This window comes from Pleurodeles waltl, chromosome 9, assembly GCF_031143425.1.
Source record: "Pleurodeles waltl isolate 20211129_DDA chromosome 9, aPleWal1.hap1.20221129, whole genome shotgun sequence".
NCBI lineage: Eukaryota > Metazoa > Chordata > Amphibia > Caudata > Salamandridae > Pleurodeles > Pleurodeles waltl.
The window spans coordinates 1,180,677,302-1,180,698,452 of record NC_090448.1 but is presented as its reverse complement, the minus strand read 5'-3'; the positions used below and the strand labels follow the sequence as shown (position 1 = coordinate 1,180,698,452).

The 21,151-nt window shown below is 47.5% G+C and overlaps 1 protein-coding gene across 2 annotated transcripts in view; it reads left to right on the top strand.

Moving 5' to 3' along the window:
- Nucleotides 1-21,151, top strand: part of PPP2R3C (protein phosphatase 2 regulatory subunit B''gamma) — an 89,415-nt gene that overhangs the window by 30,583 nt on the left and 37,681 nt on the right. For both annotated transcript variants that reach the window (XM_069209117.1, XM_069209118.1), the window contains exons 3-5: nucleotides 5,647-5,751; nucleotides 9,575-9,687; nucleotides 16,584-16,681. In XM_069209117.1, the coding sequence (XP_069065218.1) occupies nucleotides 5,647-5,751; nucleotides 9,575-9,687; nucleotides 16,584-16,681 (316 nt within the window). The remainder of the gene's footprint in view (nucleotides 1-5,646; nucleotides 5,752-9,574; nucleotides 9,688-16,583; nucleotides 16,682-21,151) is intronic.

Genomic DNA, 21,151 nt, shown 5'->3' with positions numbered 1-21,151 from the left:
AACTATGAAATGGTGCATGAACGATTTCAATGCCCAACCTTACCACTACACTTAGACATTATAAGTCACCCCTCTGGTAGGCCCTTCAGCACAAGGGCAGGGTCCGTGAGGATACCCCTGCATGAGCAGGGTACCTCTACAGAGCCCAGGCCAATTCCTGGACTCTGTAAGTGTGGGAAAGCCATCTTAATGTATGTATTGGACACTGGTCAAAGCGTGTGATCCAAATACATAACGGCTTCTCCGAACCCAGGTATGTTTGGTATCAAACATTTTGGAATCATGCAACTACACCGATCCCAGTGTTAGCTGCATGAAACCATGTATTCGGGAGGTTCCCTGGGGAATCCTCCAGTTCTGCCTGTGAAGCCTTACGGGGTCCCGCTGCCAGCCCACCCAGCTGCTGACCCCAGATTTCTGATCAGATGTCCTGCCCTCCTGCTGGTAAGCCAGGCCCAGGTCAGAGGAGCAAAACAAAGGATATCCTGCAAGGGAGAGGTGTGGCCACATCTCCTTGTGCACTAGGTGTCTAGGGGCTGGGTTGGCCTCTGAGCACCACCAGATTGCTTTGCAGGGCCCTGGTTGCATAATCCGGTTTGCATCAGTTCAGGAACCCCCAGTTCCTGCTCTGGGCCGAAATTGCACAAAGGACAGGGGAGTGACACCTCCACCCCCTTCTCCCCCCCCGGGTCCAGCTCCTCCCTTAGGGAGGTGCTCAGAGCTCTGCCAGGTGGCCACTTGATTCTGACATCTTGAAAATAAGATGTGCAGAGGACTGTTGGAGCTTCTGACTGGTTAGGCCAGGTACATGACGTCCCTGACCCCCTCTGATAGGTGGGTCACTGCTGAGAGTGACTAACCCCTTATTATGGTTACTTAAGGGCTCCCTCGCAAGTGGGTCCTCAGATTGGGTAAGCAAGACTCCACAAAAAAACTCTCTGCAACACATCTTCGGCTCCTAGCCTTTGGAACCCCTGCTGGTCTTCTTTGGAACCAAACAAGGTTGCTTCTTGTAGGAAGGCACCCATTGCAGCATTGTTTCTCTGGATCCTGCAAGAATATTGCAACATCCAAGGCTGTGCATCCTCTAGGGTCACAGGGAAGGAATCTCCTTTGGAGTGAAGGAGTCACTCCCTTGCAACCGCAGGCACCTCAAGACAGCGCCAACCACCTGGTGGGGTCTGCTGTCCACGGACATCTGAAGATCCTGCAATAGAGGTGATGAGTCTGTGGCCTCCTCTGGGCCCTGCTCGTCTTCTGTCTGACTTGGGAGACTGTGGCCCCCTGCTCCTGCCACTGGACTGGCACCCCTTTGCACCTCAACTGTTGTACTTGCCAAGGCTTGGTGCTTCTTCCTCTGGGAGATCTTCAGGCTCCAAGAAGCCCAGGCCTCCAGCATGCTGCAATCTGAAGATCAGCTCCTGTCCTGCAACTCCTGTGACATGGGACTTCTGATTTGCTGGGCTGGTAAAGCCTCCTTGTGACTCCCTGTGGCCAGCGCCTTTGGGTCACTTGTGGGGGGCTCTATCGACTTGTGTTGGCCTTCCTGTGTGCTGAGGGCCAGCCCTGACTCCCCTCCTGGGTAGAGTCTCCTGGACCATGCTGGTCCCCATAACTTTGCAAACTTTTCTGTAACGCCTGTGTGCAATTGCCTGTGCTTGTTGGTGACCTGGCTGGTCACTGCCCCTCCTGCAATCTGGCGACAATCGAGGGACAGCTTGTAGGCGACTCCTGATATCTTCTACAGCTTATGAACCCCGCACCTGGACTTCTTCTTCCACCGACTTGCAGGAACTTCGGGCCACATGTAGGTAGCTTTTTGCACGTCACAAACAGCAAATTTCGCTGTTTGCGACGTTCAAAAAGCACATCACGATGCACAAACCCCGTTACCGAATCATAAAATGGGTTTGCGACTCGCAATTAGGAAGGGATGTTCCCTTCCTAATTGCGACTTGCAGTGCAATGTAGGATTGTTTTGTGACCGCGAACGCGGTCACAAACCAATCGCATTTTGCACCCATTTCAAATGGGTGCTAACCCATTCGCAAAAGGGAAGGCGCCCCCATGGGACCCCTTCCCCGTTGTGAATGTCACTGTAAAAAAAAAAATCGGAAAGCAAAAACTGCCAACTCAAAAATTGAAATAAATGGACATTCTAATAGTCTATTCAAGACAAATGAAGGTGCTCATACACTAAAACACATCGTTGCCATGATGTGTAATACCGGATTGCTAGAAAGTAAGCCAGTAGCATATACTGAACAAAAATAAGATTAGTGGAGCACACCAAGGAACTCAATGTATCAAAAGTTTAAAGACAGGTGTTGTCTTATAAGTCAAGTTGGAAAACCATAGATTAAACCATCAGAAAGTATTTCCTATAATGGTGTTGGTACTATTATCACACAAACAAAAAAAGAATATACAAACATACAAAACAAATTTGCGAAAAGCAATGGTGCCAAAAAAGAAAATTATTTATATATATATATATATAACGCATAAAATTATCATAGATATACAGACACAGTACAAACAATACATAAATATATACAAAATACAAAAGCCATCAGCCGACACGTGTTTCGTCCAAACCGGACTTCTTCAAGGCTTAATCATTCAAATGGCACTCGACCTCATATCAGCTATTAGGACTGGGTTTAGCCAACAAACTCGTTTCTTGATGTCTTCCACCTTATTATTTTTAACAACATTCTTCCATCCTTCTGGTCTGAACTAAGAGACAGCACAATCTGAATGTCCCTTATAACCTGTAGCAACAGCCAGAATCTATAATCAGTTTTATTTTCTCTCTTTCCTCCGTATTGGCGCCAAAAAGTATAACTGAGCGTCTCGCCCTAGCGTTAGGACCAGCGACTTAAATGGTGAAACCCAGCAATCCATTATACGTTTTGGCGCCAATACGGAGGAAAGAGAGAAAACGAGATGCATTACAAAAGAAAAAAACTGCTTTATTGAAAAGCAGTCACGGACATGGTGGTCTGCTGTCCGCAGCAGGCCACCATCCCCGTGAGGGCCGCCATTTGCAAGGGGGTCACAAATTGCGAACCACCTCATGATTATTCATGAGGTGGGCTTTTGCGACCCCCTTGCGAATCACAGAGGGTGTCGGGGACACCATCCTACATTCTGAAATTTGCTACATGTGGCCTTTCATCTTCAGGAGGATGGTCATTGCCACCTGCACCATCTGGGCACCTTTGAGGTTGCTGGACTCTGTTCCCTTCCTTTTCAGGTCCTCCATGTCTGAAATCCGTCCCCGAGTTCCACCGGCCTGGTCCGCGGGTCATGACAGCCACTGGACAGTCTGAGGCATCCACAGTCTTCAGAGAGTCCCTTCTCCCCTCTGCATCCGGGTCCCTGGAGTAGGTACTCCTGTCTTTTGGGTATGCTGGTGTGGGGACGCTCTCTATCCATCCTTTTGCCTGTTGGTTTCCTCAGGGTCCACTGTGAAGGGTCCTAAATTCCACAAACTGCAACCACTACTCTCCGTGTTAGCCTATGGGGCAACTGGGTGGGTAACTACCTTACTTCTGCTTGCTGGGGTCACTTACTGTACTTGCCTCTGATGTTCCTAACTACTCCCAGCCCCTAGCTAACTACCACACTTACATTGGCTGGTGTCATTGTTTCATATTCCATTTTTTTTTAGTATATGGTTTGGCCCTCCCATGGAGCCGCTGTATTTTTATGCTATTTCCGATGGTTATTCTGTGTATATAGTGTAGTTATCTCCAAAGGGAGATATACCAATGTTAGTCGAGTAGTTAGTGGTGTAATAAAGTATCCTTTATTTTGCAACACTTGTGTGGTTCTTGCTTGTGAGTTAGTTACTATCTGACTACTGTGGTATTGCAAGTGCTTTACATTCCTCCTGGATAAGCTTTAGCTGCTCGTCTCTTCTACCTCCTAGATAGCTTCTGCTATCTGGACACCTATTCACTATCACTAAGGGTTGCATGGACTTAGTATAGGGTGCCACACCATAGGTGTACTCCATGAACTGAGCCAGCCTCCTACAATGACGTGTTTAAGAAGGCCCCAAGCTACACTATTTAGAAGTGAGGCATTTATCATGGTTATGGCGTCTGTTGGGACGGATTGTTTCATACAAGAGGCGGGCATGGCTCCACAGAAAAGGTAGGGACTGCTGTGTTGAGGTCCCCTCTCCAAAGCTGCTCCTGTCAGTTTGGAATGTGTTTAACTCAGGTTTCAGTGGGGCAGGGCGGTGAGATGGTAGTGTGTGGTCTTAGGCTGTTGATTATGGAGTCGTATGTCTGCCGTTAACAACAGGCGCTGCTGGCATTCATTCCAGATTGTAGCTGGTACATTTCAGTTCTGACAAATTCCTTTGTAGCTCATTACAGAGAATGCCTTTGGATAATGGTATGCTGATTGTGTACATGGGTAGCTCACTGGAGTAATGGTCTTACAACATAGGACATTTTGTAACCGTCATGTCGTAGGTACGACCCCCTCAGGTTATCCCATTCTTTCATTCTCTTAGGGAAGATGCAATATGTGCCAGTGAGTAAGTTAATAATACAAGTTATTCTACAACACAAGTACTCCAGCAGGAACTTTTTGCTATATAAAGTGAAGGTATGTTTTTTAGTGTTGCCTCGCTACTTGGAAACGTCATAATTGAGGATGATCCTAACAAAAGTCTAAGGGCCAGATGTAGCAACAGACAATTTTGCGACTTGCAAATTGCGAGTCAGACCGACTCGCAATTTGCAACTCGCAAAATTGTATTCAGAAAGGTGTCTCAGACACCTTCTGCGACTCGCTATGGGGTTGCAAAGACCCACCTCATGAATATTAATGAGGTGGGTCGCAATTTGCGACCCCATAGCGAGTCCCTGCACTCACAGGGATGGTGGCCTGCTGAAGTCAGCAGACCTCCATGTCTGTGACTGCTTTTTTAATAAAGCAGTTTTTTTTTTTTTTTTAATTGCAGCCCGTTTTCCTTAAAGGAAAACGAGTTGCAATTCAAAAAAATAATGAAACCATTTGGTTTCATTTTTTCAGAGTAGGCAGTGGTCCATTGGACCACTGCCTGTTCTGAAAAAATATTTTCAGCGACATTCACAAAGGGGAAGGGGTCCCCTGGGGACCCCTTAACGTTTGCGAATGAGTTACCTCCCACTTTAAGTGGGTGTTAACTGCGAATTGCTTTGCGACCGCTTTCGCGGTCACAAAGCAATTCTGCATCGCGGTGCGAGTCGCAAATAGGAAGGGAAAACCCCTTCATATTTGCGAGTCGGATTCACATTTTGCGAGTCGGTACCAACTTGCAAAATGTGAATCAGCATCGCGATGGCCGTTTTGCATGTCGCAAACTGCGTTTTTCGCAGTTTGCGACATGCAAAACGGTTCCTACATCTGGCCCTAAGTCCCTGCACATAGTGCAGGGAGCTGGCCTTGTTTCTATGCTAGGTTCTTTCAGTGACTGGGAATGTGCCTTTTATTCACTCAGGTCATTCTGTGCCAAGTTGTGACTTACTCTTTGAGAAAGATGCAGAAGAGCTTTGAGCAGATTTTCACCTTGGACTTGTCATTGTGTGTAATTCTGACTGAGTGATGTCTGTGCTCTAAACTCTCGTATACAATCTCCTCCAGCTGCCAGGAGAGGATGAAATCTTACTGCAGAAGCTGAGGGAGGAGTCTCGGGCAGTTTTCCTGCAGAGGAAAAGCAGAGAACTCTTGGACAACGAGGAGCTGCAGGTAAGGGATAGAGCTTGGTGATATAGACTGCACTGATGATGTAATGCACATCTGTTCAAAAGTGTGCCTCTTCCTGGGAGAGTCACTCGTGGTTTAGTGCTACATATGTCTTTTCCACATCTTAAACCCAGGTCATGTGGACAGTTTTGTAGGAGAAGCTTGCAAATAAGAGAAGTGAGTAAGGTCCATGCATGCTTCTGAAGTAAAAATGACACATTGGAGTCTTGGTCCTTAAGACGCAAAACTGGTACATGCGAAGAAGGCAAGGTAAAATTAATCAGCTGGTGATTCAGGCTAGAATATTTTAAGGGAGTCGGAGTGAGGAAGTGTCTCACACAGGAGTCTGGTGCTGAACTGAGAAGTCTGATTCAAACATAGACACTGCATGGAACAGAGAGAGCTCAGTAATGAATTCTGGATCTCAGCAAACCTTCTGGTCTTAAGATAAGAGACATTCTGGTTCTCAGAGGGAGAAACTCCTCAGAACTGCAGCCCAAGGCTGGGCTGAGAGGCTGGAGCCACAGACACAACATGGAGAAGAATGGCCAAGTAATGGGGTCTGGAGCTGAGCATAGAGTGTGGGGTCTGATGTGGGAGACATCCTGAGGATCAGAAGAATGGCAAGTAATGGGGTCTGGAGCTGAGCATAGAGTTTGGGGTCTGATATGGGAGACATCCTGAGGATCATCGGGAGAAGCAGCTCCTCATTGGAATCTTGGGTAGAACGTGGAGCAAAGAAGAGAGTGAGAAACAGTTCAGCATGGATTCTGGAACGGACAAAAGATGCTGGGGTCTGGGATGGAAGACATCCAGAGTATCGGAGGAAGAAGCAGCTCCTCAGCAGAATCCTGGATAGAACGTGGCACAGAGAAGAGAACAAGGAGTAGTTCAGCATTGGATCCTGCAACTCAGCGAAGATATTGGGGCCTGAAATGAGAGATACTAATGAGATAAAAAGGAGAAACCGCTCTACACTACAATCTTGGGTGGAATACTCCATGGAGAAGAAAGTGCTATGTAATGGAGTCCGCAACTTAGCGAAGATGTTTTGGCTTCTAGTCTTTCCAAATGTAGGATCATTGCCAACAAAATGGTGGGAGTGCGAGTGTGGGTGGGCTATGCTTGAGAGAAGTATTATTTTCCAGCCTCCTGGTCCTTCTCCGCACTGCGTGTCCGAGAATATGAAAGATTTGGAGTCATTTTCTCCTACCAGGTCACCTCACTGTGCCCGCTGTCTGCCTCTGGGACACAAGTGCCAAGACCTGCCTCTCAGGTCTTTGTCTGTCTTCCTCCTACAGCCAAAGAATGAGGTACAGGCAAAGCAGCAACAAAAAAGTGTGGCCATCATACCTGCATCTGATCACTTGATCTGACCTGCATCTCACCAGGATTTCAAAAGCCCAGTGGTTCTGACCCATTTAAAACACTGTACGTCTGTGGATACCATCCCAACTGCAGTGATGCCGCAGTAGCAACATCACCTTATGCGCCCAGAGCACATGAGCTAGGGATCAGGGTCCCAGAGGACATTGCTAAGAGCACCCCATGCCATCCGGTACCCTCTAGCTTGATGCCTTTGCCTGAAGTAGCCCGAAGCCTAGATTTCATAAGTTGAGGTTCAAATGTCACCCTGCGTTGTTGCTTTTCAGCAGCCAACAATAAGTCATTAACATACTGTCGAAAAATCTAATTGTAGTTTTAAAAATCTCTTCTTATTTTTGAGTACTTTATTTTCAAATATTTGTTTCCTGCTGTGTCTTGAAGATTCTTGGATTGGAAAGGGATTAATTTCCTGCTAGAATTTTTGCAAGCATGCTCTGTGAATATCTGATAAATTACTTGAGCTGCTGCCCCACAATCCTAGGAATAGTCTTTTTTTCTATAAGTATTTATATAATGCCTTTTTTGCCATTGGTATAATCTTGATTCACCAATGCGGTTAGGGACTATTTCGCCTTGGTTCTGAGGATCTGGTCACAGATATGAATCTGGTTTATTTCAATTGAAAGCTGTCAGTGTGACTACAGTTGTTTTTTCTGTTGTTAATAATGCAATACAATGTACTTTTGTTGGCTAAACCTGCAGGACTTGTCAAGATTTATCATGTGCAATTTGGATCCATTGGCTTGCATTTTGCTTGATGAGTTGGCATGTGTGTGTTAAGTGGAGTTACAGTAGAGTTTAGATGAGCTCTGCTATCCATCTGCTGACCTCTCTCGACTTGGTTGCAGGGATGTTTGTTCTGTAGTTGGCTGCTGTTATAAGCATGGTGATACCCACATAAGTGGTATATCGTTTCAGTGTTGGGTGTGTGTTTGAAGTGTTCTATTTATTATGTTTTGGTTTCATATCTGTTCAGTTCTGAGGGGTCCGAGAACATGGTGACTATTTAAAGGCAAATATGAGGTGTGTCGAGCCAAGCCAGAAGTGCTGACATCTCTGGGGTGCCAATAGCCGAATGCTGCTCAGATCAGACTGGAGAGGCTCTATGATTGTTTACAGATGTACTGAAACTCCTCTACTCTGGTTCAAGGTCCTAGGTTAAGTTAGTGTAATCGTTAATCCATTTGTAAAGTTCCATTGTCCTTCTGATGAAGAGCTTTTACCCCAAAAATGCCATTTTGTTTCAACATTTTAATATATACATATACGATTCAACTGTTTTCGAAAATAGAAGCGTATGTCTATATTGTTATGCACATATAGGAATACACGTGATTCAACAAATAGAGGTATTACTCTAGATTTATCTAGCTCATGATCACCATAGGTACAGCTGCATTTGGAGATCACACTAAATGCAACACAAAGTCTTACATTAAAAGACACTGAACTTGGGAGAAAGTTGAGGCGGCGTGAGGAAGAGAGAAGGATGGAGATGAAAGATGAGGGGCAGGGGAGGATGGGAAGAGTGAAGTAGCAGGATAAGAAGAGATGGGTAAGGGGCAGAGGAGAAGCAGAGATGGGATAAGGGTTAGAGGAGAAACAGAGATGGGAATAGGGTTAGAGGAGAAGCAGAGATGGGAGTAGGGGTAGAGGAGGTGAAGCAGAGATGGGATAAGGGGTAGAGGAGGTGAAGCAGAGTTGGGATAAGGGGTAAAGGAGAAGCAGAGATGGGATTAGGGGTAGAGGAGGTGAAGCAGAGATGGGATGGGGTAGAGGAGAAGCAGAGATGGGATTAGGGGTAGAGGAGGTGAAGCAGAGATGGAATAAGGGGCAGAGGAGCAGAGATGGGATTAGGGGTAGAGGAGAAGCAGAGATGGATTAGGGGTAGAGGAGGTGAAGCAGAGATGGATTAGGGGTAGAGGAGGTGAAGCAGAGATGGATTAGGGGTAGAGGAGGTGAAGCAGAGATGGGATTAGGGTCTGAGGAGAAGCAGAGATGGGTTTAGGGGCTGAGCAGAAGCAGGATGAAGTAGGATTGTTGAGGTAGGTGGTAGAGTTGGGAGCAGGGTGTGATGTGAGGAGGAGAGCAGTAGCAGGAGTGGAGGGAGATGGCGATCAGGAAGGTGGTGTAGTGGAAACAGACAGTGGAGTGGGAGGAGATTATTAGTAAAGCATGAGCACAATGCGATGTAATGAGAATCAGGGAATTTGGGCAAGTTTCATAAGTGATTAAGTATCGTGTAAACAGACGAGTCTTTAGAAGATGGCAGAGATGCAGATGAGAAGGTGAGGTTGTGATTTCTGTAGGCAAGGCCGTTTCACACCTATATTTTCAGCTATGTGACCCAGATTAGACCCATTATCCCTGTGTGTCTTAAGCATTTCCATTGTATCACGTGATCTGTTCTGGGATAAAAGGCCTTTCCTTCTCGTCACAGAATCTGTGGTTTCTCCTCGACAAGCACCAGACGCTGCCCATGGTCGGAGATGAGGCCATGATAAACTATGAGAGTTTCTTGAAGGTTCGAGACAAAGCTGGGCCCAAGTGCAAGTAAGAACTTTCAATTCTGGGGCATTCTACCACAGTGGTATGTTTGTCTGAATGTTCCTTCTCCAGCACTGAGGGGTAGCACTTACATCCCCTCTCCTGAAATACTGGTCACCTTTTCAACATCACTCCGCTCAAGATCAGGCTTGTAAAGTAGCTCAACTCACCAAGGAGAGGTGCAATGCTGGTCGCCTGTGAGATACATGTTATCCTCAACCCTAAAGTTCTGTACGCTCACTAAATGCAGCTTCATGTTCTGTATCACCAGATTTACATCAGTAATCGGATACATTTACATAACACACAGTCCATGCTCCCCGTGTACAGCTCACCGTACATATACCAGGTGATAAGCGCTCACTAAGAACAACAATTTCCTGTGGCACTTACACTGTGGGCTCCGTAAGCCTTAAGAAATCACTGTACAGATTCCAATCAGATTTGTCAAAGAATGCTCCCTGAACACAGCTCATGTGTCACAAACCACTCAATGGCTCATTGAGTGGACTTCCTGTATTGCTCGATGATGGTTTACATACACACATTCCAACATTATTCAGTACATACAGGGAGTGCAGAATTATTAGGCAAATGAGTATTTTGACCACATCATCCTCTTTATGCATGTTGTCTTACTCCAAGCTGTATAGGCTCGAAAGCCTACTACCAATTAAGCATATTAGGTGATGTGCATCTCTGTAATGAGAAGGGGTGTGGTCTAATGACATCAACACCCTATATCAGGTGTGCATAATTATTAGGCAACTTCCTTTCCTTTGGCAAAATGGGTCAAAAGAAGGACTTGATAGGCTCAGAAAAGTAAAAAATAGTGAGATATCTTGCAGAGGGATGCAGCACTCTTAAAATTGCAAAGCTTCTGAAGCGTGATCATCGAACAATCAAGCGTTTCATTCAAAATAGTCAACAGGGTCGCAAGAAGCGTGTGGAAAAACCAAGGCGCAAAATAACTGCCCATGAACTGAGAAAAGTCAAGCGTGCAGCTGCCACGATGCCACTTGCCACCAGTTTGGCCATATTTCAGAGCTGGAACATCACTGGAGTGCCCAAAAGCACAAGGTGTGCAATACTCAGAGACATGGCCAAGGTAAGAAAGGCTGAAAGACGACCACCACTGAACAAGACACACAAGCTGAAACGTCAAGACTGGGCCAAGAAATATCTCAAGACTGATTTTTATAAGGTTTTATGGACTGATGAAATGAGAGTGAGTCTTGATGGGCCAGATGGATGGGCCCGTGGCTGGATTGGTAAAGGGCAGAGAGCTCCAGTCCGACTCAGACGCCAGCAAGGTGGAGGTGGAGTACTGGTTTGGGCTGGTATCATCAAAGATGAGCTTGTGGGGCCTTTTCGGGTTGAGGATGGAGTCAAGCTCAACTCCCAGTCCTATTGCCAGTTCCTGGAAGACACATTCTTCAAGCAGTGGTACAGGAAGAAGTCTGCATCCTTCAAGAAAAACATGATTTTCATGCAGGACAATGCTCCATCACACGCGTCCTAGTACTCCACAGCGTGGCTGGCAAGAAAGGGTATAAAATAAGGAAATCTAATGACATGGCCTGCTTGTTCACCTGATCTGAACCCCATTGAGAACCTGTGGTCCATCATCAAATGTGAGATTTACAAGGAGGGAAAACAGTACACCTCTCTGAACAGTGTCTGGGAGGCTGTGGTTGCTGCTGCACGCAATGTTGATGGTGAACAGATCAAAACACTGACAGAATCCATGGATGGCAGGCTTTTGAGTGTCCTTGCAAAGAAAGGTGGCTATATTGGTCACTGATTTGTTTTTGTTTTGTTTTTGAATGTCAGAAATGTATATTTGTGAATGTTGAGATGTTATATTGGTTTCACTGGTAATAATAAATAATTGAAATGGGTATATATTTTTTTTTGTTAAGTTGCCTAATAATTATGCACAGTAATAGTCACCTGCACACACAGATATCCACCTAACATAGCTAAAACTAAAAACAAACTACAGCCTACTTCCAAAAATATTCAGCTTTAATATTAATGAGTGTTTTGGGTTCATTGAGAACATGGTTGTTGTTCAATAATAAAATTAATCCTCAAAAATACTACTTGCCTAATAATTCTGCACTCCCTGTACTCGATAAATGCAAGTCATGCTGGTGCGTGCACGGTCTGCAAGCTTGCTATATACACTCGCGCTTCATATCACTCAACGCGTGCTCCCTCTATGCAGATCATAATTACATAGTCATTCAGTGCATGCTCTCCAAAGACTGAACCTCTTTCTTTATAATGTAACACATGCTCACTTTTGGATCCGGGTGCAGCCTTGGATGCCGTAGACTCTGGGCTCCTTCTCGCCTGCCTAAACAAGGATTGGGTTTACATGGCAGGGCTCTCCTGTGGATTCGTTTGATTCTCACTAGCACACAAGAGTGGATCCATCATCCTCCTTTTATTTCCAGAGGATAGATGTCTGGTATGTGGGGGTCCTCAGGGGTCTGTCCTGTTGCTTTCTCTGCTCAACATCTGTTTGGTCCCTTTGGCGCTAAATAAAGCCCGTGGTCTGCAATATTAGATGTATGCACAAGTCTCTCCATTCATCCTGCAGCTTCAGGATGACAACACTGAAGATACTTCAACGTACTTACAACCACAAAGGCCTGCGTGTAAAGTAAAAATGCCTCAGCCTGCATAAAACTGAGGTTCTGACACTGGGCCTAATAAACAAGTCACTGGTTTGATTGCTTACGCCCTTCAGTCCACCCCCCAAAACTCCACCCCAAACCAATGAAAAGCAGTATGGAAGCATGAGTAGCCCAGCTCCACCTAAAGAGGTATAAATCTACCCTGTTGCTTGGCACCATCCCTTGAATCCTAATGCTCCACGCAGTTGTGCGATCCATGTTCTTTATATCTCTGATGTGCCTTGTACTGGATTAAATAAGGTCTGTATTATGACCTGTGCAAAGCAGACTGGTCAGACTGATGTTTGGCCATACAAAGCACAGTCACGTCTCTGAGGCACACTCCGCTTTAGGCTTGTTCACTGTGGAGGCCCAGATCGAATGTGCTACTTCTTATCTAGAAGATCTTCCACAGGCAGTCGCCGCTCTTCACCCATAAAGCCAGCCTACGTGCTGCAGCTTGGCCGGGGGCGAACGGAAGGAAAATGGGCCCTTACAACTACAACCATGAAGCAGCTCTAGGGGTTCCCTCTAGAAGGATCCCTCAATTTCAAGGTCACTTGTATAACCCACAATGCAGCCTACTCAGGGCTTCTAGAAAAACTCCATGCCACAGGGAGACAAAAACTAAGCAGAGGAAAATGAAGACTGAAACCTGAGATCCTAAAGTCAAATAAATCAAGACTGCTAATAGGGCCATGTCCTGCGTAGCACCCAGGCTTTAGATCTGATTCCCGAAGCCATAAGGTCAAACCCAGACCTCCTACGTCAGGAAGAAACTCAAAAAACACCAGTTTTCAGACTTTCTTCTTTGTTTTTTCCTCTCATTAGACTGAACTCAGTTACGCAGGCATCCCTTGAATATAATAACTTGAAAGTTGGTGTTATATGTGATGTTAGACTAAATGATTTGTTATATGTAAATCACAAGTCTGTGCTTGTGGATAAGTCCATACTCTGTTAAAGTAAATACAAAATAGACTACTTAAAATATTGTCAATAAATACAGCTCATTTTTCACATTACAAAACAATGCTTATTGCATACCCAAAGAGAGGCAGAGTAAACCAGTATAGCAATAGAGGACCCATTCTGGCAGAACCACTCAGGCGAAGGTGGAAAGTGAGCCAGACATGGCTTCAGAGACCGAGGGGCCCACAGGTCAGGGGGTTCTAAGTCATGGTGCCATGGTATTCTAGGGAATGATGTGAAACCATGCTGTCAGAAATCAAGGGCACTGGGGATCTACAGGGGCCTTTGCTCCTTTTTCATTGGTCAAGGTCAAAGCGTTCCGCAGGGAACCACGTATTAAGGGTCAGGCACTGGATCAGGGTACCCCACCCTGATACAGAGGTACCACAGATGAGGATCAGGGGGTCATTAAATCTCTGACAAGTGACAAGTGTGGAATGGAGAAAGACAGGAAACCTCTTGGGCCAGAAACTGAGGAAGACAGGCATCCGGAGACATCAAGGATTGTTGACTCATTGCCAGAGAGACGCAGTGGTGTAACAAGCACCCCCCTGCAGACCCTGCGGTGCGGAGGGGGCACAGTACACCTCACACTGTTGGCAACCCCCTGACTGGGTCCAGGGAGTAGTGGACATCCCCTACAGGTACTTTGCAGGGGGCCCCCTTAAGTTTTGTTATGCCAACTTTACAAAGTTGTGAGGATAGTATCATGTCCTTCGGGCCACGCATGCTTTACACATCCTGGGTCACTGGCTCAGCACAAATTCTTATCCTAAATTAGGGCAGTGTAGTGAACATCTGACCTTTTGGTCACACAGATGTGTAAGCTTGCATGATGAGGGTGACTACCGAATCACACCGGTGGGTCTTTGGCCTTTACCTAGGGACTTTATCTTGAGTTGCTTGGCAGCTCCTCTTGTCTCTTGAATTGGTGATTCTTTTAGTCAGTCCTCCACATAGTTATAGTTGCAGTAGGCCTTAACTCTTGCCCTTAGACTTTTCTTTCTGCAAGGCTCAGGCAGTTTTCCATACTTAGGCCCTCATTATGTACAAGGCGGTCGAGACCGCCACGCCCGCGGTGGCAGTAATTACCGCCACCGGCATGGCAGTCTCGACCGCCATATAAATAACAAGGGAAGACCGCCAAGCAGCGCTGCCCTCCGGATAATGTACCCTGTTTCCCCCAGCCTTTCCCTGGTGGGTTCTTCCGCCAGTGAAAGGGTGGCGGAAGGGGTGCTCCATGGCCACCCTGGGGGCCCCTGCACTGCCCATGCACTTGGCATGGGCAGTGCAGGTGCCCCTGTGCCCGATTTACGGGCAGTGATCTGTGCAATGGATGCTGCTGCACCCACCGCACACCAACATTGGCGGCGGCTCCATTTGGAGCCACCGTCCATGTAAGGCCCTGTTCCCTGCTTGGCTGGCAGGCGGAAACACTGTTTCCGCCCGCCGGCCCAGCAGGGAAGACATTATACGGCCGGCAGGGGGGCCGTCGCGCTGGCAGTTTTCTGTTGACCGCCAGCGCTGATCTCGGCGGTCTTTACCGCCGAAATCATAATGAGGGCCTTAGTCAGAGTTTTCGGGTGAATAGCAGCAGAGCCCCTGTCCTCATAATGCCCCTCTCAGCCAGACACTAGATTCTGCTGGTGAAGTTAAAATAAGTACAAGATACTGGTTCTGAATGGCCAGTATTTATGCTTGACTTGCACATAAGGGCCTGGCGAGACGGGGAGAGTTAGGAAGACAGCAGGCTTCTAGTGGCTTGTGTATTAGCCATCCCACCCTTGAAAGCTTCTATGAGCTATTGACATTACAAGGATGGTTTGATATTTAAGCCAATACAGGGGCCTTTGATAGAGAATGCTAATATTTGACCAACATGCAGTTTATGGAATTGCGTCTCGTGTTAAAAAAAAATCTTTTCAGCAATGATGGATGGTGATATATGTTCATGATCCGGATATTGTTTTATTCATAAACTTATTACTTTTTCCTACAGTGTTTTTCATTTCTATTTAATAGAAATCCAAACACATTTTGGTGCCATGAAACACTAATCCAATAGCCCGTGGCCAGTTACAGGAAGCTTTTGGACTTGCTGAGAACTGCTGCTTTAATTTTACAAAACAAGTTAAGATTTAAGATTGTATCATCTCTTAAATTAGCATCCACTGAATCTACATAGCCACAAATTCTGAGCTTCTTACATTCAGTTGCAGGTGGAAGCTGCCTGCCAGAGTTGATGACTTCTAGTCTTTTGCACAACACTAGAGCTTTGAACCAGCATCTTCCACAGTTCACCTTCATATTGGCACTACCTTGCTTTATTTCACATTACAAATGGTACCATTTAAAAACCACCATTCTTCCAAATAAAATGAACTAAATCATTATTTTGATGCCGGGCTCAGAGAATTCTCAAGTTAAACTTTGGTTTCCACCAGCAGAGGTTTTCAAATACGATACCTAACTAACTGTATTCAGACACTACTTCTAAAACCCCCTGTGCTCATTACCAGGAACAATTCACTTTTCAAACCTCATTCAGTGCATGCTCACTAAATTATCTTGTGTACTCATTTCATGTGGCTCAACACATGTTCACTGAATACATCTAAAATTGAATATGTCACCACATGTGTGCCAAGTACATCTTGGTTTTCATATATCACCGAATGCTCTGCTAATACAGCTTAAATTTCATATCACTCAGCGCATGATAACCACAATTACATAATGTTTTAGTACTCAACCTGTGCTCTTCATTGCATCCACACATTTTGCATACTCAGCATATACTCACTAAATGCATTTCACTTATTTCTTTTCAGTAAGTCGCCAGATGTGCAGTAAATAGTACTCCCATTTCTACCTCTGTACTAAATACAGCACTGATACCACTCCACACATGCTTATGAAATACAACGTGTACATGTCCCATGGCCCACCCTCTCTCTGTCCCTCGTCTTCCGCACAAGCCCTTTTGTGCCACGACTTCTTCACATGCCACCTTCGGCTTCCAGTGGGACCCATATAGCAGCAGCAGGCCCTCCCTCAGTAGATGTCCTTCCTTTCACCTCACCCTGGCTGCATAAAGTGCCAGTCTTACCCCACTGCCCCTTTTGCTCTTTTCTCCCTTATCAGTATTGCCCATAAAAGCGGCGATGGAGCCTCAGCCTCATGATTTTACCCCGTATTAGCAGCAATGCAGTCTTTAACGCATGCCCTTCTCCTTGTGTTTTACAGGCAGTTCTTTGCAGCCACCGTATTCGCCAAACTGCTGCACAATGATGCTTATGGGCGGATACCCATCATGCAGTTCTTTAATTATGTGATGCGTAAAGGTGGGTGCTTGGCAGGTGGAAGGGAGGGGTGACTCTGCCCACTCAAGCTGAAATGAGGCAAACTCCAGTGTACTGTGCAGGAATAGGTTTTGAAAATGCACCTGCGTGCGGGGAAGAAGTAAAGAATTGTTGCGCAGGTTTCTGCAGCTCTTCACAGTATCTGCCTCCTATTACAGATGACAAAGGCTGTGCCAATTGGGCTTATTCCCCTTCCACCATGGTCCCTCACAACAAAATCTATAAACAAACAGGATTCCATATCCTAATCATTTTTGTAGTCCTCGTTGTCCAGCTGGGTGTTCTGTGCATCCCATGTGTCTGAGAGGCCTCTTTCCTGGTGAGGACTGTTTATCTGCATGCGGTGTCATGCAGCTCACAGTGTGTCGGCGAGGCCTCTCTCCTAGTGAGGACTGTTTTATCTGCATGTGGTGTCTCAGTGGTCCATGCTGTGTAATGCAGCTCACAGTGTGTCGGAGCCGCCTCTCTCCTGGTGAGGACTGTTTATCTGCATGTGGTGTCTCAGTGGTCCATGCTGTGTCATGGAGCTCACAGTGTGTCAGCGCGGCCTCTCTCCTGGTGAGGACTGTTTATCTGCATGCGGTGTCATGCAGCTCACAGTGTGTCGGAGAGGCCTCTCTTCTAGTGAGGTCTGTTTTATCTGCATGTGGTGTCTCAGTGGTCCATGCTGTGTCATGCAGCTCACAGTGTGTCGGAGCCGCCTCTCTCCTGGTGAGGACTGTTTTATCTGCATGTGGTGTCTCAGTGGTCCATGCTGTGTCATGCAGCTCACAGTGTGTCAGAGCGGCCTCTCTCCTGGTGAGGACTGTTTATCTGCATGCGGTGTCATGCAGCTCACAGTGTGTCAGAGCGGCCTCTCTCCTGCTGAGGACTGTTTATCTGCATGCGGTGTCATGCAGCTCACAGTGTGTCGGAGAGGCCTTTCTTCTAGTGAGGTCTGTTTTATCTGCATGTGGTGTCTCAGTGGTCCATGCTGTGTCATGCAGCTCACAGTGTGTCGGAGCCGCCTCTCTCCTGGTGAGGACTGTTTTATCCGCATGCTGTGTCATGCAGCTCACAGTGTGTCAGAGCGGCCTCTCTCCTGGTGAGGACTGTTTTATCCGCATGCTGTGTCATTCAGCTCACGGTGTGTCAGAGCGGTCTCTCTCCTGGTGAGGATTGTTTTATCTGCATGCTGTGTCATGCAGCTCACAGTGTGTCGGAGAGGCCTCTCTCCTAGTGAGGACTGTTTTATCTGCATGTGGTGTCTCAGTGGTCCATGCTGTGTCATGCAGCTCACAGTGTGTCAGAGCGGCCTCTCTCCTGGTGAGGACTGTTTTATCCACATGCGGTGTCATGCAGCTCACAGTGTGTCAGAGCGGCCTCTCTCTTGGTGAGGACTGTTTTATCTGCATGCTGTGTCATGCAGCTCACAGTGTGTCAGGGAGGCCTCTCTCCTAGTGAGGACTGTTTTATCTGCATGTGGTGTCTCAGTGGTCCATGCTGTGTCATGCAGCTCACAGTGTGTCAGCGCGGCCTCTCTCCTGGTGAGGACTGTTTATCTGCATGCGGTGTCATGCAGCTCACAGTGTGTCGGAGAGGCCTCTCTTCTAGTGAGGTCTGTTTTATCTGCATGTGGTGTCTCAGTGGTCCATGCTGTGTCATGCAGCTCACAGTGTGTCGGAGCCGCCTCTCTCCTGGTGAGGACTGTTTTATCTGCATGTGGTGTCTCAGTGGTCCATGCTGTGTCATGCAGCTCACAGTGTGTCAGAGCGGCCTCTCTCCTGCTGAGGACTGTTTATCTGCATGCGGTGTCATGCAGCTCACAGTGTGTCGGAGAGGCCTTTCTTCTAGTGAGGTCTGTTTTATCTGCATGTGGTGTCTCAGTGGTCCATGCTGTGTCATGCAGCTCACAGTGTGTCGGAGCCGCCTCTCTCCTGGTGAGGACTGTTTTATCCGCATGCTGTGTCATGCAGCTCACAGTGTGTCAGAGCGGCCTCTCTCCTGGTGAGGACTGTTTTATCCGCATGCTGTGTCATTCAGCTCACGGTGTGTCAGAGCGGTCTCTCTCCTGGTGAGGATTGTTTTATCTGCATGCTGTGTCATGCAGCTCGCAGTGTGTCGGAGAGGCCTCTCTCCTAGTGAGGACTGTTTTATCTGCATGTGGTGTCTCAGTGGTCCATGCTGTGTCATGCAGCTCACAGTGTGTCAGAGCGGCCTCTCTCCTGGTGAGGACTGTTTTATCCACATGCGGTGTCATGCAGCTCACAGTGTGTCAGAGCGGCCTCTCTCTTGGTGAGGACTGTTTTATCTGCATGCTGTGTCATGCAGCTCACAGTGTGTCAGGGAGGCCTCTCTCCTAGTGAGGACTGTTTTATCTGCATGTGGTGTCTCAGTGGTCCATGCTGTGTCATGCAGCTCACAGTGTGTCAGAGCGGCCTCTCTCCTGGTGAGGACTGTTTTATCCACATGCGGTGTCATGCAGCTCACAGTGTGTCAGAGCGGCCTCTCTCTTGGTGAGGACTGTTTTATCTGCATGCTGTGTCATGCAGCTCACAGTGTGTCGGAGAGGCCTCTCTCCTAGTGAGGACTGTTTTATCTGCATGTGGTGTCTCAGTGGTCCATGCTGTGTCATGCAGCTTACAGTGTGTCAGAGCGGCCTCTCTACTGGTGAGGATTGTTTTATCCACATGCGGTGTCATGCAGATCACAGTGTGTCAGAGCGGCCTCTCTCCTGGTGAGGACTGTTTATCTGCATGCGGTGTCATGCAGCTCACAGTGTGTCGGAGAGGCCTCTCTCCTAGTGAGGACTGTTTTATCTGCATGTGGTGTCTCAGTGGTCCATGCTGTGTCATTCAGCTCACAGTGTGTCAGAGCGGCCTCTCTCTTGGTGAGGACTGTTTTATCTGCATGCTGTGTCATGCAGCTCACAGTGTGTCGGAGAGGCCTCTCTCCTAGTGAGGACTGTTTTATCTGCATGTGGTGTCTCAGTGGTCCATGCTGTGTCATGCAGCTCACAGTGTGTCGGAGCCGCCTCTCTCCTGGTGAGGACTGTTTTATCTGCATGCGGTGTCATGCAGCTCACAGTGTGTCGGAGAGGCCTCTCTCCTAGTGAGGACTGTTTTATCTGCATGTGGTGTCTCAGTGGTCCATGCTGTGTCATGCAGCTCACAGTGTGTCGGAGAGGCCTCTCTCCTAGTGAGGACTGTTTTATCTGCATGTGGTGTCTCAGTGGTCCATGCTGTGTCATGCAGCTCACAGTGTGTCGGAGCCGCCTCTCTCCTGGTGAGGACTGTTTTATCCGCATGCTGTGTCATGCAGCTCACAGTGTGTCAGAGCGGCTTCTCTCCTGGTGAGGACTGTTTTATCTGCATGCTGTGTCATGCAGCTCACAGTGTGTCGGAGAGGCCTCTCTCCTAGTGAGGACTGTTTTATCTACATGTGGTGTCTCAGTGGTCCATGCTGTGTCATGCAGCTCACAGTGTGTCAGAGCGGCCTCTCTCTTGGTGAGGACTGTTTTATCTGCATGCTGTGTCATGCAGCTCACAGTGTGTCGGAGCGGCCTCTCTCTTGGTGAGGACTGTTTTATCTGCATGCTGTGTCATGCAGCTCACAGTGTGTCAGAGCGGCTTCTCTCCTGGTGAGGACTGTTTTATCTGCATGCTGTGTCATGCAGCTCACAGTGTGTCGGAGAGGCCTCTCTCCTAGTGAGGACTGTTTTATCTGCATGTGGTGTCTCAGTGGTCCATGCTGTGTCATGCAGCTCACAGTGTGTCGGAGCGGCCTCTCTACTGGTGAGGACTGTTTTATCCACATGCGGTGTCATGCAGATCACAGTGTGTCAGAGCGGCCTCTCTCCTGGTGAGGACTGTTTATCTGCATGCAGTGTCATGCAGCTCACAGTGTGTCGGAGAGGCCTCTCTCCTAGTGAGGACTGTTTTATCTGCATGTGGTGTCTCAGTGGTCCATGCTGTGTCATGCAGCTAACAGTGTGTCAGAGCGGCCTCTCTACTGGTGAGGACTGTTTTATCCACATGCGGTGTCATGCAGATCACAGTGTGTCAGAGCGGCCTCTCTCCTGGTGAGGACTGTTTATCTGCATGCGGTGTCATGCAGCTCACAGTGTGTCGGAGAGGCCTCTCTCCTAGTGAGGACTGTTTTATCTGCATGTGGTGTCTCAGTGGTCCATGCTGTGTCATTCAGCTCACAGTGTGTCAGAGCGGCCTCTCTCTTGGTGAGGACTGTTTTATCTGCATGCTGTGTCATGCAGCTCACAGTGTGTCGGAGAGGCCTCTCTCCTAGTGAGGACTGTTTTATCTGCATGTGGTGTCTCAGTGGTCCATGCTGTGTCATGCAGCTCACAGTGTGTCGGAGCCGCCTCTCTCCTGGTGAGGACTGTTTTATCTGCATGCGGTGTCATGCAGCTCACAGTGTGTCGGAGAGGCCTCTCTCCTAGTGAGGACTGTTTTATCT